This window comes from Notolepis coatsorum (genome assembly GCF_963971535.1).
Source record: "Notolepis coatsorum genome assembly, chromosome: 1".
NCBI classification, from domain to species: domain Eukaryota; kingdom Metazoa; phylum Chordata; class Actinopteri; order Aulopiformes; family Paralepididae; genus Notolepis; species Notolepis coatsorum.
Window position 1 is genome coordinate 6,442,356 of NC_140165.1, and position 16,452 is coordinate 6,458,807.

Below are 16,452 nucleotides of genomic sequence, written 5' to 3' on the forward strand. Positions count from 1 at the left end.
GAGGGTAATATCTTGCGGTCGGGGGAGTTTCAAAATAAAAGAGCGACGTCTATAGCAGCGGAAATACGTTTATTTTGTACATTATCTAACGTTAACACAAACCTAAACTAACGTTACAACTAACCTAAAGTTGCTGCACGCACAGAGACAACAAAGGTATGTATCTTCTTGTCTAACTCCAGGGAAGATGGCAAATAAGCTAATTTCCCAAAATGTTGGCGTTTTCCTTTAAGCTTTATTTAACCAGGCAGGTCAATTAAGAACACATTCTTGTTTACAAAGACCTGGCAAGCGACAAAGGACAAAAGGGTCTCTCGAAGGGTAACAGGGAACAGGGACAAAAGTTTTTGGAAATAGACAGACGATACAAACATCACAGAGGTAAGGGAAATAATTAAAACACACATCAAACAAGCAACCAAATAAAATGACAAGGTAATACATGAAGCGGAACAGTTAAAAGGCTGGGTGACAGTTGCAGGTGTGTGTAAACAACAAATAAACTGTAAATAGTTTTGGGGGGAAAAGCAATACTTTTATTTTGCACCTTTCTAAACGCTCTGTGGATGTATAATTATATTCTAGTTCAAGTTTATTTTTATTAGTTGTCGTAGTCAAATACAGAATACTTTTCCATGAAATGCTTTTTTCTGTATGAGCTCCTGGGAGTGTGCTAGATAAAAATAGATAAAAAGTATAAAATAGAAAGTCGAAAGTATGTAAACAAAAAGTGTTCAGTCAATATACATACAATATACAATACAGAGTAATTGTGAGTTACAGTACAATAGTACAGTATACGGTACAATGCAGAAATGGGATAAGGTACAACTTAGGGTAAGGTGCAATGAGGTATGCATTCAAATCTAATGGACCATGTTAGATCTCTAATGAAGAAAAACATCTCAAGTACATGTTTGTCCAACGAGCCCAAACGAATGACACCAGTACCGCGTCGCTCGTGGGGAAAGAGAGGCTGCGGTGAAAACGTGGCATATCAGCGCGTCCTCGTTGAAAACAAATCATCGACACTGGCTTCCTGTCTCCGTCAGGATAAAGTACATTAAGGTCCACAGCAACGCCCCCTCCTATCTAAAGGAACTAGGGATGTCCGATATTATCGGCCTACCGATATTTTCGGCCGATATCGGCATTAAAATGTGATATCGGAAAATATCGGTATCGGTTTAAAAAAAATTATGTATATATATATTTTTTTTTTATTTTTTTTTTTACATTTCTATAACCTTTATTTACCCAGGCAAGCAAGTAAGAACAAATTCAGATTTTATTTATTGTCAAAAGTATGCATAATGTTGTGTTAATTCCACGACAAGAGATATGTAATGTTAATTACCTGAAATGATTCCATTTTTGGGGGGGGGGGGAAACCCTGCATATATCGGTATCGGTTGATATCGGTATCGGAAATTAAGAGTTGGACAATATCGGTATATCGGTATCGGTAAAAAAGCCAATATCGAGCATCCCTAAAAGGAACCCATCGCTCCCCCGACCTCCACCCGCTCCCTCCGCTCTGGAAACTCAAACACACTGAAACCCAAACACAAGACGAACCTCCGCAGGCGACCGGGCCTTCTGCTCAGCTGCTCCTCGGCTGTGGAACGCCCTCCCCGACCATCTGATTGATTGATTGATTGGTTGATTGATTGATTGATTGATTGATTGATTGATTGATTGATTGATTGAAAACTTTATTAACAGATTGCAGAATGGGTACAGTACAGTACAGCTCAATACATACAATTGTCAAGGGGATGCAGACCAGAGAAAGACTTTCGTCTTGTTTACATCAGGGTCCCCCATTTTCAATTCATCATAACATAAATTATATGACATACATGACATACAGATAGACAGTACTGCTACATCTATACATTTATGACATACCAGATTTGCAAATACAGTACTGTTTGTGATACGAAAAGTGTCCAGAAAAGAGTGTATATACATTTGACGTAGAAACTGTACACCACAGTCCGTTGAGGCATTTAAAAGGGGACTAAAAACATTTATTTTTAACAAGGCATTTGCCTAAATGGACCTACTGATGCCTTGTGTGTTTTCTTTTTTTAAGCTGACTGAATGTTTCTTTAATTTCATTGGTTGTTTTATTCATTTCAATTTCTTTATCTTTATCTCCTTTCATGTAGCACTTTGAGATTGTTACAAATATAAAGTGCGTTACAAATCAAATGTATTATTATTAAATGTATTATTAAATACAAATGCTTGTGGTTCTCACACAGGGAAGAGGTACAACTACAGCGACCCCAGCTCCGGACCCTCCATCCGGGACAAGTACGTGACGGCGCTCTACTTCACCTTCAGCAGCCTGACCAGCGTGGGCTTCGGGAACGTGTCGCCCAACACCAACTCGGAGAAGATCTTCTCCATCTGCGTCATGCTGATAGGATGTGAGTCAGGGGGGCGGGGCGGATGCTGATAGGATGTGAGTCAGGGGGGCGGGGCGGGGCAGCGCAGGGCGGGGGGTACAGAGATAAAGAATATGAATACACAGAAAGAGGGCGGCTGGGTGGCGCAGCGGACTAAGCGTCTGTCTACCACCGCAAGAGACACCGGTATCGAATCCGGCTGTCAGCGGTGCCTCCGGCTTGGGCCGGCCGTCATACTGACTCAATTGGCAGAGTCAGCGGGAGGGAAGCCGGTGGGGTGGTATTCTGGTCGTTGTAAACAGCGACTCCTACAGGTCGGTCAGGGCGCCTGCACAGCGAGGGAGGGAAATGGTGAAGGTAGTGTGACCTCCCACGCGTTACACTTCACCAATGAGAGTCCGCGCTGTCGGGTGAAAAGAGGCTGCTGGCTGTCTCCTATGTCTCGGAGGAAGCATGTGATAGACTTCAGGGCTCCCTAGACGGACCAGTGGGGGGGCACATGCGTGCAACAACCAGGAAGGGGAGGGGGGAATTGGCATAAGGACTAAATTGGAATGGGAGGAAAAATACCGTAAAAAACAGGAGGGGAAAAAGTGGATACAAAAAATGAATACACAGAAAGATTAGATTACATTAGATTCAAATGTGTTGTAAATAAAATAAGATATTCCTTTATTGATCCCCTTGGGGAAATTTGGGGCGTCATAGCAGCATGGGGGAGGGGGGAGGCGAGGTATCAGTTATATAATATGTTACAATATATAATATAGGCAATAAAATAATGTGATCTGAATATGTTTTTTTTTATTTTTATTTCTTTGTCCACACAAGTGTGTTTTTGATTTGTTGTAAAAAATTATAAAAGACAGAAAATAAACTATTCATTCATTCATTCAATATATAAAATATATATATAATATATATATATAATCTGTGAGTAAAAGTAAACAGTATACACAAGGTCTGTACCCTAACTGGCATGCTATACGTCATACTGTATGGTATATACAGTATTATTGTACATGGCATTCATACAGTGTCATATAGACTGTACTGTAGGATGAGCTAGGTAGTTATGATTACAGTATAAGGCAGTGAAGAGACAGTGAAGGCAATAGATAGGTATAAAGGGGTCAAGGGGTCAACCTTTCGGGAATTAAGCAAAACCTCAAGGTTCCCATACCTGACGCAACAAAACGCCTGAACTGTGAAACAGGGTTTCCATCATAGGCATAGATTTAAGGGGGGGTTGCAGGGGACATGTCCCCCCCGATATTGTGGGTTAAATATTAACCTCTTAAACATTGGACGGCCCGACGGCCATTTTACAAGAGGTCAATTTGTCCCTCTCAAAAAATATAGCTAATATGAAAGACAACCCCCTTCCCAAAAGAGGTAAAAAAAACATTTATATATCCTTCTTACCTGTAACTATATATTAACCAACTATTTCAGACACCCCTACAGGAACATACCATCTCAACCATGCAGACGTGCCTCTCGTAAAGGTACACCAGAACGCAGGAAATTAAGTGTTTGATGCAAAAGATAGGGGTAGGACCTGACCCCCTGCTTTAAAGACAAAAACAAAAGACCAGACTTTGAAGGGTCACCAGAGGTTGTGGGAGCAGCGTGACAAACCTAATTACCTCAATGTACAACAGGTGCACAGTCACCCCTGCTCCCAAGTCTAATTAGCTTGACCCACCGCAGATGTGGCCCCCTAAAAACCAGCCATCCCTACACACCACAAACATTCATCCAGATATAAGCTTGTATATGCAGAATATTCATGAACGTGTCAAATGTATTGACATCCTAGACCAAAGCTTATTCAAAACATGTGCCTATAGGTATTCTGAAATGCTCTGGAATACCAACAATTACACACAATCAATAGAGTATATCTAATGTTTCCACCAGTACTGTGTGCCCATTGAGTACTTGGACGTCTTGAGCAAAGTTTACATTTACATTTAGTCATTTAGGTGACACTTTTATCCAAAGCAGGAGGGGTACATTTCTGGTAGCAACAGGTCGCTGGCATTGTTAGATTAGATTAGATTAGATTAGATTAGATTGTACTTTATTATCATTACATTTAGCATACAACGAGATTTGGGACTCAAACTTAAGGTGCAGTATAGTGGAATATAAAAAAAATCACAGGTAATAAAAGAGAAAAATAAAATACTATACAGAACATAAAATACTATACAGGAACCATAAAATACTATACAGAAACATAAGATACAATACATTATACAATGTTACAATACAATGTACAAAATAACAACAATATGCAAAATAACAATCACAGTGTCAGACGGTAGTGGGTGGGTATTGCACTTGGGGGGTAGGATGTTGTTCGTCAAATAGTGTTGAATTTGAGTGATACACTCTGAGCACATATAGTAGTATTGACATATTAGCATGATAAGTAAGTATAGATGGCAGCTGAGTGACGCAGTGGGCAAGGCTCTCGCCACTAACGCAGGAGATGCTGGTATCGAGCCCAGCTCTCGCCGTTGCTACCGGCTTGGCTGGTCGTTCATACTAATACAATTGGCAGTGTTAGAGGGTGGGAAAGCCGGTGGGTGGGGATTGGACGTTGTGGACAGCGACTCCTACAGGTCGGTTGGTGCGCCTGTACAGCAGAATCAGGACGTTTCGGGGGCAGCGTGAGCCTCCCACGCGTTACTCCTCGAATTGGCGAGGCGAAATTGGGATGGGAGAAAAACTTTAAATAAGGAGAAAAAGTGTATAAAAAAAAGATAAGTAAGTATAGTAGCATAGTAGTAGGGTACTATATACTTGTAAAAAGACAGTAGATATTCTTTTTAGATATTGACTGAAGAAGTGTGTCTTTAGTCGATGGTGGAAAATTGGCCGGGTTTCAGCTGTCCTGACTGTGGTGGGAAGTTCGTTCCACCGTTGTGCGGAGCGAGGAGGACCGAGAATAGCCTGCTTCGCTTTGATGACTTCCACAGGAGCTCGGATAGTGAAGCAAGCTATTCTTTGTACTTTGTACTATGTATGTCTTCATTCTGCTTGCTAAGCAGAGTATGAATCCCCTGCCTACCTTAAGGAGTGGGTGGTGTGAATGTATTCTGGGTTGGCAGCCAACAGGTCCACTCCAGCTGGCCATTAAAATTACATGACAACCGAGGATGAGAAATGAGGGCAGGCTAGGTCTAATGTTATTTAATATTTAACCAACAGAATATGCTAATTTACACTCCTAGGTTACTTTGAGACCTGACCAAGTCGAAACCAGGGATTTATTCAAGGAGGATATGCTGTGTACAGGACTGAGGGATATTTACATGTATAATGCATATTACACTTCAAGTTTACATTATTCATATTTTGTTGATTTGACAGGGGGGAAAAAAGCCAATACAAAACGGTCATGAGATTGAAATGATTGGGGGCCGTGTGGGTAGTGTGTAGAGGTTTAAGCACTCGCCTGCCACCGCAGAGACCCGGGTTCAATTCCCCGGCAGTGTGGTCCTGGTCGTTGCAACAGCGACTCCTACTGTTTGGTCAGGGCGTTTTTTTGTTGCCACAAAAAAAAAGAAATCCCAGATGCATTCGGCACGGTTTGTTTTTCTTGGTGAGTACTGGTAGCTGTGTACTAGAGGAAGTTATCCAATCCTGCGGTTGTGTCACTGTCGCAGAGAGGACATGCCTTTATGTTATGGAAGTATTCGCTTAATCTTTTTATTTGGGGGCGAAAAGACATTACAGTGAAATGCTAATTGTGTCTGGGGGATATGTGTCTATCACGCTGTGCACCCTCTGGACAATATAACCAACCATGTGCAAGGAATCGCAGAAGGGTTTTCACTTTTGTTAACGCAAAAGTTACTTACTACGTAATAGGGCTGACCCCTATTAGTCGAATAGTCGACTAATCGATCGAAAGGAGCCGTAGTCGACTGCCAACCTCTTAGTCTAATTATTATTATTATTTTTATCTTTCCAAAAGAAAAGAGGCCTAGAAGCGCGGCTAACGCTAATGGCACGCATACCAGAGGCTAACTGCCTAAGAAAACAGGCACAGAGGCACTGAAAGAGGATTTCACCCGTCTAATGAACACACTAGACTAGACAAATATCAAGATGTATCCATCAGTGGACCAATTGCATGCTTTTGAAGAGGACAAGAAGCCTGACTCCTTCAGACATTAAGCACCCCCCACAGCCCAAATGGAATGATAAAAAAAAAAAAAAAAAAAAAAAAAATATTATATATATTTTTTCAATTTTCTTTTTTTTATAGTCGACTAATAGTCGACTATCGGCTAATTTCGGCCAATCATAGTCGACTATCCAAATCCTTAGTCGGGGACAGCCCTACTAGGTAACGCTGTAACGTAACTAGTTACATTTGAATGGCAGCAATTGTTGTAACAAAAATATTCAAACTCGATCGGAATCAAAGTATCTGACTTAGGCTCCTGGGACTCGTGAAGTTCTTCTGAAGAAAACACTTGGGTCAAACAGAATCTGTTGCAAGGGGGTTTATTTGTGCTTCACAAAAGCTTCACGACAAATAAGACAGTCTGGAACTGACTGAATCTCTGCTTCGCTAACGCAATCTTTTATATAGATATGCCTTCTAGAATAATACCAACCTACTGGTTAAACAATGCTCCAATCACAATCACGTTGCAATCGTGTGTCTCTACACATGTTTTATTGAGCTGGCTCCAATTCAACTACCCACTGCTGCCTGGGACATATAATTAATTAATAATCAGATATAAACTGAATTTAACCCATCAGACATAGACTGAATTTAACCCATCAGACTGAATTGAACCTATCAGACATAGACTGAATTGAACCTACTGTACATTAGTTAATAAAATGAACCGCAACATGTAATGTTGTAATGGAACAAGTTTACTTTTAAAAAGTGAACGTTACCCAACTTGCTGTTCTTTTATATATATTTTTGATATTCTTTTCCTTTAACACTCACCTCTCTCCGCGTCGCCTGTGCTCCTCCCCCCCCCCAGCCCTCATGTACGCCAGTATCTTCGGGAACGTGTCGGCCATCATCCAGAGGCTGTACTCGGGCACGGCCAGGTACCACCTGCAGATGCTCCGGGTCAAGGAGTTCATCCGCTTCCACCAGATCCCCAACCCTCTGAGGCAGCGGCTGGAGGAGTACTTCCAGCACGCCTGGACCTACACCAACGGCATCGACATGAACATGGTACGGGACGCCGTGCGTTCGCCGTGTGAGGCTTTTGGGGAGAGAGAGAGAGAGAGAGAGAGGGGGGAGGGGGGAGGGGCAGGGGATCCTTTGTTCGGTGAACATCTAAATGGTGCTTTTCTTTTTTAAACCCAGCTCGTTGATACTGTTCGTTCCGTTGAGGTGTTTTTCTCTTTTTCTCTGATTTCCTCGACCTCTTCCGATCTTTTCATCCATTGGAACGTTGTTAAGTTCACAACGCCGTTTTGCCGAGTTTCCACAATCTCGTCTTCGGAGAACGTTCTCGCCGCGTCGACGGCGAAACGCTCTCACTGACGTCAATTTCCTAGTGGAATATCTTACATCCTTATTATTATACTGTTTCTTAACCATAGCCGATGACTGTAGGACGAAAGCCATCGTTACTGCTTAAAGGGGGGAAACCATCCAAATTAAGAATTCCAATATGTTATCTCCATGGCCTTGGAAAGTTCAATCAATAATATGTGTGAAGATGAGCTATTCTCTCCCAAAGCCAGAAACCAGAGAAGTAAGTCTGTTTGTTTGAGGTTTTTATACCCAAATGAGCTTTATTCTATAGTAGTGGTCTCAGTTCTGAAACAGAAATGTGAACCCACATATGAACCCAGAACATTCCCCCGGGTGTCATCTATAAAAAATCTTTCCCGATCCATTGTCTGTGGAGCCGCGGCTTCAGACTTTATTCGACTACATCATAAATGTGATTGTTCTTTAGCACTCTAGATTTTGGGATTTGGTTCGAGAGTTGTTTATGTTCACTAACACTGTCTCAGACCATAGGAATAACATGTATGAATTGTGATATTGGGGCGTAGTTCCCCTACAATGCAGTAATAGTGGTTTTCCTCATCTTGTGACTGTTCATGGTACTTATATAAGTTTGTCTCTTCCATGTCTTGCCCCCCATGTCAAATGGAATGACTACGACACTCCGGTAAGAGCAGGAGGTACATGTGTTGACCACTGTGATGTGTCTTATGAATGTGTCCTTCCTACTGTAGCCTCGTCTTGCTAGTCCCTGACGATAGTAGCACTGTAGTGGAATGCTTTGTATTACCTTAGCCGCTATGTCAGAGCTGGCGGTTAAAAGCGTAGATTGATGAGTTTTCTTTAATGGATGATGTTTCTTTTTGTCTAAGTCCCAGACAAGTGCATGTTATTGTGAGGGCACGGCCCCCCTCAAAAAAAGTTTGAGTCTTCTGCACACAATCACGCATAAGCGCAAACATGCCGTCCAATTTTTTCTTCTGATGTAACATCATAGATGTTTTTTTATTTTTTTGTTCACTCGTAATGCATGCCAGCCGTAGTATAGTGAACATTATGGGAAATGCACTTACCGTCTTCTCCAGAGTCAGAAGATGGATACCAATGTTCCCTCTGTGCATTCAGTAGAAAGCTATCCGGCTGTGGGCTAGCCTAGCTACAAATTAAATGGAAGCAGATACGGACCACTAGCCTAGCTACAAATGAATGGCAGCAGATACGGACCACTAGCCTAGCTACAAATAAATGGCAGCAGATACGGACCACTAGCCTAGCTTAAAACTCTGGCCAACAGCTAAGCTTCGGCTAGCTTGTAGCTAAGCTTCGGCTAGCTTGTAGCTAAGCTACGGCTAGCTTGTAGCTTCCTAGCGAACGCGCAGGGAGGACATTGTCTCTATCTATCTATCTATCTATCTATCTATCTATCTATCTATCTATCTATCTATCTATCTATCTATCTATATCTTCTCGTCTGACTCCGGAGAAGACGGTGAGTGCATTTCCCCCATAATGTCGGCATGCTCCTTTTCACTACCACCACACTACCAAAGGGTTAACCCTTTCACCGCGACAATACGGGAGGTTAGCCCTTCCACTGCCACACGACAAAGGGTTATTATAACCCTTTCACAACCACACTACAGAAGGTCAACCCGTTCACTACCACACAGTGTGGTAGAGAAAGGGTTAACCTGCTGCAGTGTGGTATAGTGAAAGGGTTAAGGTGAATGCTTCTCACAGGTCCCACATGGTCCCCCAGTAGACTTTGCATGTGGCCTGCTGCCACCAGGATGCTTTTTCTTGCATGAAATCTGTGTATTCAAACACACAGCGCCACGCCGGTCACTGCTGGGGAGACACAGTCACGTCGATACGGGCCACCGTCTGCTGGGGCGATGATGCCCAGTGGTGGAAAGTAAAATGAAGCATTTTCACTCAAGTACTGTACTTAAAGGATCATACCAGTCTTAATCTCTGACTTCTCACGTGTGTTTTAGGTGATATCAGTTTACCTTACTAAGCGCCATTTAAACTGCCACTGATGTTGAAAATGGGCGGGAAATAATACCCCATGAGACTTGGTTGCTGCTTGTAATAGGGGAATACAGTAACATGACTGAAAATAAACAATGCAGTGATTGTCACACTATAGCGACTTTCAAGTTCCATGGAACATTATTTGCATTCCTTTTTCTACATCAATGGCAGTGAGAAAGGAAGGATGAGATCTACCAAAACATACACTTCATACATCTATGAACGCAGAATGTATTAAAGAAATAGAGATATGTCAAAATGATCCCGGTATGGTCCTTTAAGTACAAGTTTGAGGTACTTTACTTGAGTATTTTTTAATTGTAGGGAACTTTGTGCTTTTTACTCGATTACATTTCAGAGGAACTATTATACTTTGTACTCCACTACATTCATCTGAACCCATCAGTTAAGAGAAAGATATTTTGCATAGAAAACATGGCAAAAACGTTATGATTATGTACTTTCACATTTTTCTTCTTCAAGATGACATAATCAGGGGCGGCTAGGTGGTGTAGTGGGCAAGACGCTCGCCATCAACGCTGGAGACGCTGGGTTCGAGTCCAGCTCTCGGCGTTGCTATCAGCTTGGCTGGTCGTTCATACTAACACAATTGGCAGTGTTAGGGGTGGGAAAGCTGATGGGTGGGTCCTGGGCGTTGTGGACAGCGACCCCTACAGTTCGGTCGGCGCGCCTGCACAGCGAGGGTAGGATCTGGAGGGAGGTAGTGTGACCTTCCACACGTTACACTCTCCCGGTGAGAATCTGCGCTGCCACGCTGGCTGCCGGCTGGCTGCACATGCGTCGGAGGAAAGCATGTGACAGTCTCCGGCCTCCCGGACCAACAGTAGGGGGGGGGGGTGCGCAACAACCAGGAAGGGGGTTGGGAATTGGCATAACGACTAAACAGTGGGATGGGAGAAAAAATCGGAAAAAAGGAGGGGGGGAAAAGATAATAAAAAAAAAAAAAAAAAATAATGACATAATCAGAGCAGCATAACTGGACCACATACCATAACATTTAGGGGTCAATGGTTCGAGGGTCGAACGCTCCCAAGCACTTGGAATACACATCCTATAGAATGTGTATACTCGTACTTTTGATACTTAAGTACATTCGATATCAAACACTTCTCTACTTTAAGATTTTTGAATGGAGGACTTTTCCTTTTTTTTCCCCTTTTTTTAATTTTTTTTACCAGAGTACTATTATATATCCTCTGGGTATTTCTACTTTTTACTTAAGTAAAGGAACTGTGTACTTCTTCCACCACTGGCGATGCCAGGTCTCCCACCTGTTGGGGGAGGGGGGCCTGGCTGCATGCTCCACAGCGGCACCCAGCACTTGCCAAATGTTGTTCAATTCCTTTCCTTTCCAAATCTTCTGATAGCAAAAGAGTAGAGAGATACAAAAAATAAAATAAAAAATGATTTAATCATCTCAGGGCGCTCAAAGAATTCAGCGAGGGGGCCCTCACAGAGGCTCCAAAAACAAGTTAGATCAAAAAGTTAGATCAGAGATGGAAGAGAGCTCTTAAAAAAGAATATATCAAACGTCTTTATTGTATTGGCTGCGTCATACTAGGAAAGAAAAACAGAGTTTGATCAAAAATATATCAAACGTCTTTATTGTATTGGCTGCATCATAGGAAAGAAAATGTAAAAACGAGAAGGGAGGCTAACTATCACAAACGGCAACGTTGGTAGCAGTTTTGTTTTATCCACAAAGATAGCCTCTCACAGCCCCCCCCCCCCCCCCCCCGAAAACACCCACAACTGCTCCGTTTAGATTGTTCTTTGTGAAAATTACAATGTTTTCCGTGTTTCCAACTTTCCACTTGTGCCGCTGAACCCTCTCCTTGTCTTTCCCGCTCTTTTATGTTGTCAGAGTTTAAACATTATGTCCTTGTTTTCCAGTCGGCTCCTGTTGTCCTTGGAAGTGTAACTTGTTGTTGTCAGTGGTTTACTTTATCTTCGTCTCTCCGAGGGTATGTTTTTAATATATATCGGGGAGTTTAACTAAATTTGCATTTTAAGTTCTTGTGTTTGCTAAAGCCCTTCTCCGCACATATTTCTCAATATACTTTTAACGAGGCTCCAGGCTAACTCAATGTTGAGGTAAGTCCTTTGGTAATTGGATATGTTTTGCTAAGCTGACCTTTTTTCTTAATTATTATTAATGAATATTTAGACGATTAGACTTTGTGTTGGCTTCACATGAGAGATAGTTCAGAGAATAAGGTTTTACATCTCAATAGATGAAGACGTGTGAGTCCCCCTTCTCACAGACAATTATTTAAATCTGTTGTTTAAATAATTATTATCAAATTATGTTTTTGTTTTCTTTTTGTGAAGATCTGTCAGAGTTCAAGTCTCTGTGTGTTTTGTCTTGTCTTGTATCTTGTAAGCTGCCAAAAGACTAACTATATTATAATAATACAATAATAATAATAAAACTATAAAAATAAAAACAACAACAGACTGCAGTGAACTTGCTACTGTGGCGTATATATAGGTTTTGAGAAAAAGGAAGAAACACAGATGGCAAATGTGTCCGGGTTCTCTGGAAACCCTCTCAGAATCTGATCAAAGCAACCTGATCAGATCGAGCGCAACCCACGACTCAAACTCAACCCAGAGCCACTGCACTGCACATCACAGCACCGATATAGCTCATCAAATACACCACGTCGTGCCACGTGCTCCCAGTGACCGTTTGCCTCTCTTTGCTTTCGACCTCGCACTTTTCCGCACGCAGGTCCTGAAGGGGTTCCCGGAGTGTCTGCAGGCGGACATCTGCCTCCACCTCAACAAGACCCTCCTCCAGGACTGCAAAGCCTTCCGGGGAGCCACCAAAGGCTGCCTCCGAGCGCTGGCCATGAGGTTCAAGACGACCCACGCCCCGCCCGGCGACACCCTGGTCCACTCCGGCGACGTCCTCACCGCCCTCTACTTCGTGTCGCGGGGCTCCATCGAGATCCTCAAGGAGGACGTGGTGGTGGCCATACTGGGTAGGCCGACTGTTGTGAATGCTCCCGTGTGATCATGTGAAGGCTTTGTGGAAGAAGCTCCACTGTACGGTTGTGTGTTAAACCTCCTCCTCTGGTAGAACTGTACTGCCATTCGACTGAACCGAGAGTGGCCTTTCATTTTGGCTCGATCGATAGCGCAGCTGTCTTTTGTGATGCTAAGCGGGGACCGGGGTTGTGCCCGATGGCAGCCCTGGTCGTTGGCAGTACAGAATGACACTTGTAACATGAGTCATGCTTATGTCTCATCCAAAGGGTTGGCATTTCCCACAGGAACGATTTCATGACAATTATGTTTCCTATGCCATATACTGATGCAATGAGTTGTCACAGTGCCAATGTTAAGCCTAGTAGTAGTAGTAGTAGTAGTAGTAGTAGTAGTAGTAGTAGTAGTAGTAGTAGTAGTAGTAGTAGTAGTAGTAGTAGTAGTAGTAGTAGTAGTAGTAGTAGTAGTAGTAGTAGTAGTAGTAGTAGTAGTAGTAGTAGTAGTAGTAGCAGCAGACATTTTAACACAAGACATTTTACTCGTCTGTTTACATCTGTTTTTAATACATTTTCAAGTAGGAGTATCTATTTGTTGGACAGAGTTGACGTTACGTTCTAGTTTAAACATAAACCAATGGACTGCAATACCTTCCGTAAATGTTCTATCCGTTCATTGACAGATCAATGTAGCTGCAGCCTTGGATCTTTAGATCTTCTCCTTACTTTGAACAACACGAATGCTCACACTGTCCCTTTTATATCTGGCCTGTGTGCAAGGCAGCCTCACTTCTTTCATCATACAAAGTTTACAGATTGCCTGATTAACGTTGGCAGGCTCCGTATTAGCATTTGATTTAAATCTGAAATATTGCCAAATCCTCCACCGTCTTCGTGTAACCCGTTGTGTCGTCTAGAGCCTTCTTTCTCTCCGTCACGTGAGGTGACATCTACTGCCACGCTGTGCTGCGACAGACACTTTCAGTTTATAATGTTGTCTGACAAAGTATTGTACAAACAAACACGCTTAGAATCTTTACACATTTTTCGTTTTTGTATTTGTGAAAAGTGACAGTGATCCCGTTTGGTCATTTCTCCTGTTATAATTCCTCCCGTTAATCTAAAGTTTGGAGCCACAGGAAAACCTCCCTCTTTTTTCACAGTCTAACGTTGGCAGGTGTGACTAAATAGAACTGCAGCCAATGACGTGGGAGCTAAAACAAAGCAGCACTCAAGACCGAAACGAGCAGGTTAGCATTAGTGGGAGCTATGGGCCGTGTCGTGCTATTGTAGATGCTTAAGACTGACGATACAACTATAGTTAAATCCTTAAATATGATACAGTACATTTTACATTTACAGTATGATACAGTTTAATTTCTCCTTAGCTGAGGGTCTTACTTAAGGGTGTTGCACCGAATCCCTGAAATGGTTACTCTCTTAGAACTGTGTACTTTTAATGAGGCGCCAGGCTAACTCAATGTTGAGGTAAGTCCTTTGGTAATTGGATATGTTTTGCTACGCAAGCTGACTTTTTTTTTTTAATTAATGAATATTTAGACGATTCAATTTTTTGTTGGCGTCACATGAGAGATAGTTCAGAGAATAAGGTTGTACATCTCAATAGATGAAGACTTGTGAGTCCCCCTTCTCACAGACAATTATTTAAATCTGTTGTTTAAATAATTATTATCAAATTATGTTTTTGTTTTCTTTTTGTGAAGTCTTATCTGTCAGAGTTCAAGTCTCTGTGTGTTTTGTCTTGTATCTTGTAAGCTGCCAAAAGACTAACTATATTATAATAATATAATAATAATAATAATAATAATAATAATAATAATAATAATAATAATAATAATAATAATAATAATAATAATAATAATAATAATAATAATAATAATAATAATAATAATAATAATAATAATAATAATAATAATAATAATAATAATAATAATAATAATAATAATAATAATAATAATAATAATAATAATAATAATAATAATAATAATAATAATAATAATAATAATTATTATTATTATTATTATTAAATAATAATAATAATAATAATAATAATAATAATAATAATAATAATAATAATAATAATAATAATAATAATAATAATAATAATAATAATAATAATAATAATAATAATAATAATAATAATAATAATAATAAAACTATGATACAGTACATTTTACATTTACAGTATGATTACAGTACGAAATTTTAACAGCGTCTGAACGGTGAGAAATCGTTCTTCGCGCCTACATATGTGATTTACCATTTAGATGTAATCCTCTAAAAGCCCATTCCGTTTTTTTTGTTTCTTCTTGATATTCCTGGTTATTACACAATTATATCATACAGTAATGTTAAATAACTGCCAGATATTGAAAGATGAAGTCATAATGGAAAAAAGGGGCAAAAGCCCTTACTCCTATAGGACATTATTTGACCATTTTACACCAACAAATACAAGAAATATCCAGGCGGAATTCTATATAGAAAGTCCTACATAGTCCTAAAAGGGTTAAGGGAGAACGTTAAGGCATTTACTGCAGTGAAAGAGATTTTACAGCAGAAAGAATTCTAGTTTCCATGGAGACTGCTCCCATGTGCCCGGCTCAGTGTGCTGGCAATGGCCTCATCTGTATCATCTCATCTCATAAAGTTGGCTTAAAGGGTCAGCTACTGTATACAGTAAAAAAATGGCAGAAGAAAAGAGAACCAAATTTACCAGAGGAGGAAGATAATACGATCGGAGGAATACAATAAAGGAAAGCTCATGGCGTTACTGAAAAGCAAATAACAGCAAACAAAAAGCAAATAATGTGGGACACTTTCTTTTTGTGGGATACTTTTATTTTCTTATTGTGGTAGCTAAGATCTTTTGTGCACTGGTGTAGTGGTTAACACTGTCGCCTCACAGCAAGAAGGTCCAGGGTTCGATTCCCGCTTGGGGACCAGGTTTCCATGATGCCAGGTACCCAGGTGGGGTATCTCCCAGGCCTTTCTGTGTGGAGTTTGCATGTTCTCCCCATGCTCGCAAGGGTTTCCCCCCCGATAAGATAAACCCAATGGAAAAACATGCACAACAACAGATCGCTAACGCTGTGGCGTCCTTGACGAAGACGGACAGGAGCACTTGGATTGGTCCCCTGGCGCGGCTCACTTTGACGCCTGTCTGCTCCCGGCTGCCCTTGGGGGGGAAGGACGACGGGATGGGTTAATCGCAGAGACGAATCGCATCGGCGATCCTAAAGAGACAATGCATGCGTGTGTGTTCCGGTGTGTGTGCTAAACTAACCGCTGTGTGTACCGCTAAAAAACATTGAGTGTCGTTGCATGCCGAATAAAGACCTCTGCAACAGGTCCTGCATTATTATACTCTCTCTAAGGAACTCCTTAGGTATAAGACCAAGATAAGGAGAACATCTGAAATACTTAGGTGAACATTTTAATGAATACGTAAGCA

General features: G+C 41.3%; 1 protein-coding gene across 1 annotated transcript in view; it reads left to right on the top strand.

Annotated features, from left to right (window-relative positions):
* The window catches only part of LOC311242516 (voltage-gated inwardly rectifying potassium channel KCNH7-like), a gene marked incomplete at both ends in the record, with an annotated part of 129,548 nt that overhangs the window by 63,137 nt on the left and 49,959 nt on the right, over positions 1 to 16,452 (top strand). The window contains 3 exons of the mRNA XM_084331475.1: positions 2,271 to 2,438; positions 7,445 to 7,644; positions 12,725 to 12,977. Coding sequence (XP_084187601.1) covers positions 2,271 to 2,438; positions 7,445 to 7,644; positions 12,725 to 12,977 — 621 coding nt within the window. The remainder of the gene's footprint in view (positions 1 to 2,270; positions 2,439 to 7,444; positions 7,645 to 12,724; positions 12,978 to 16,452) is intronic.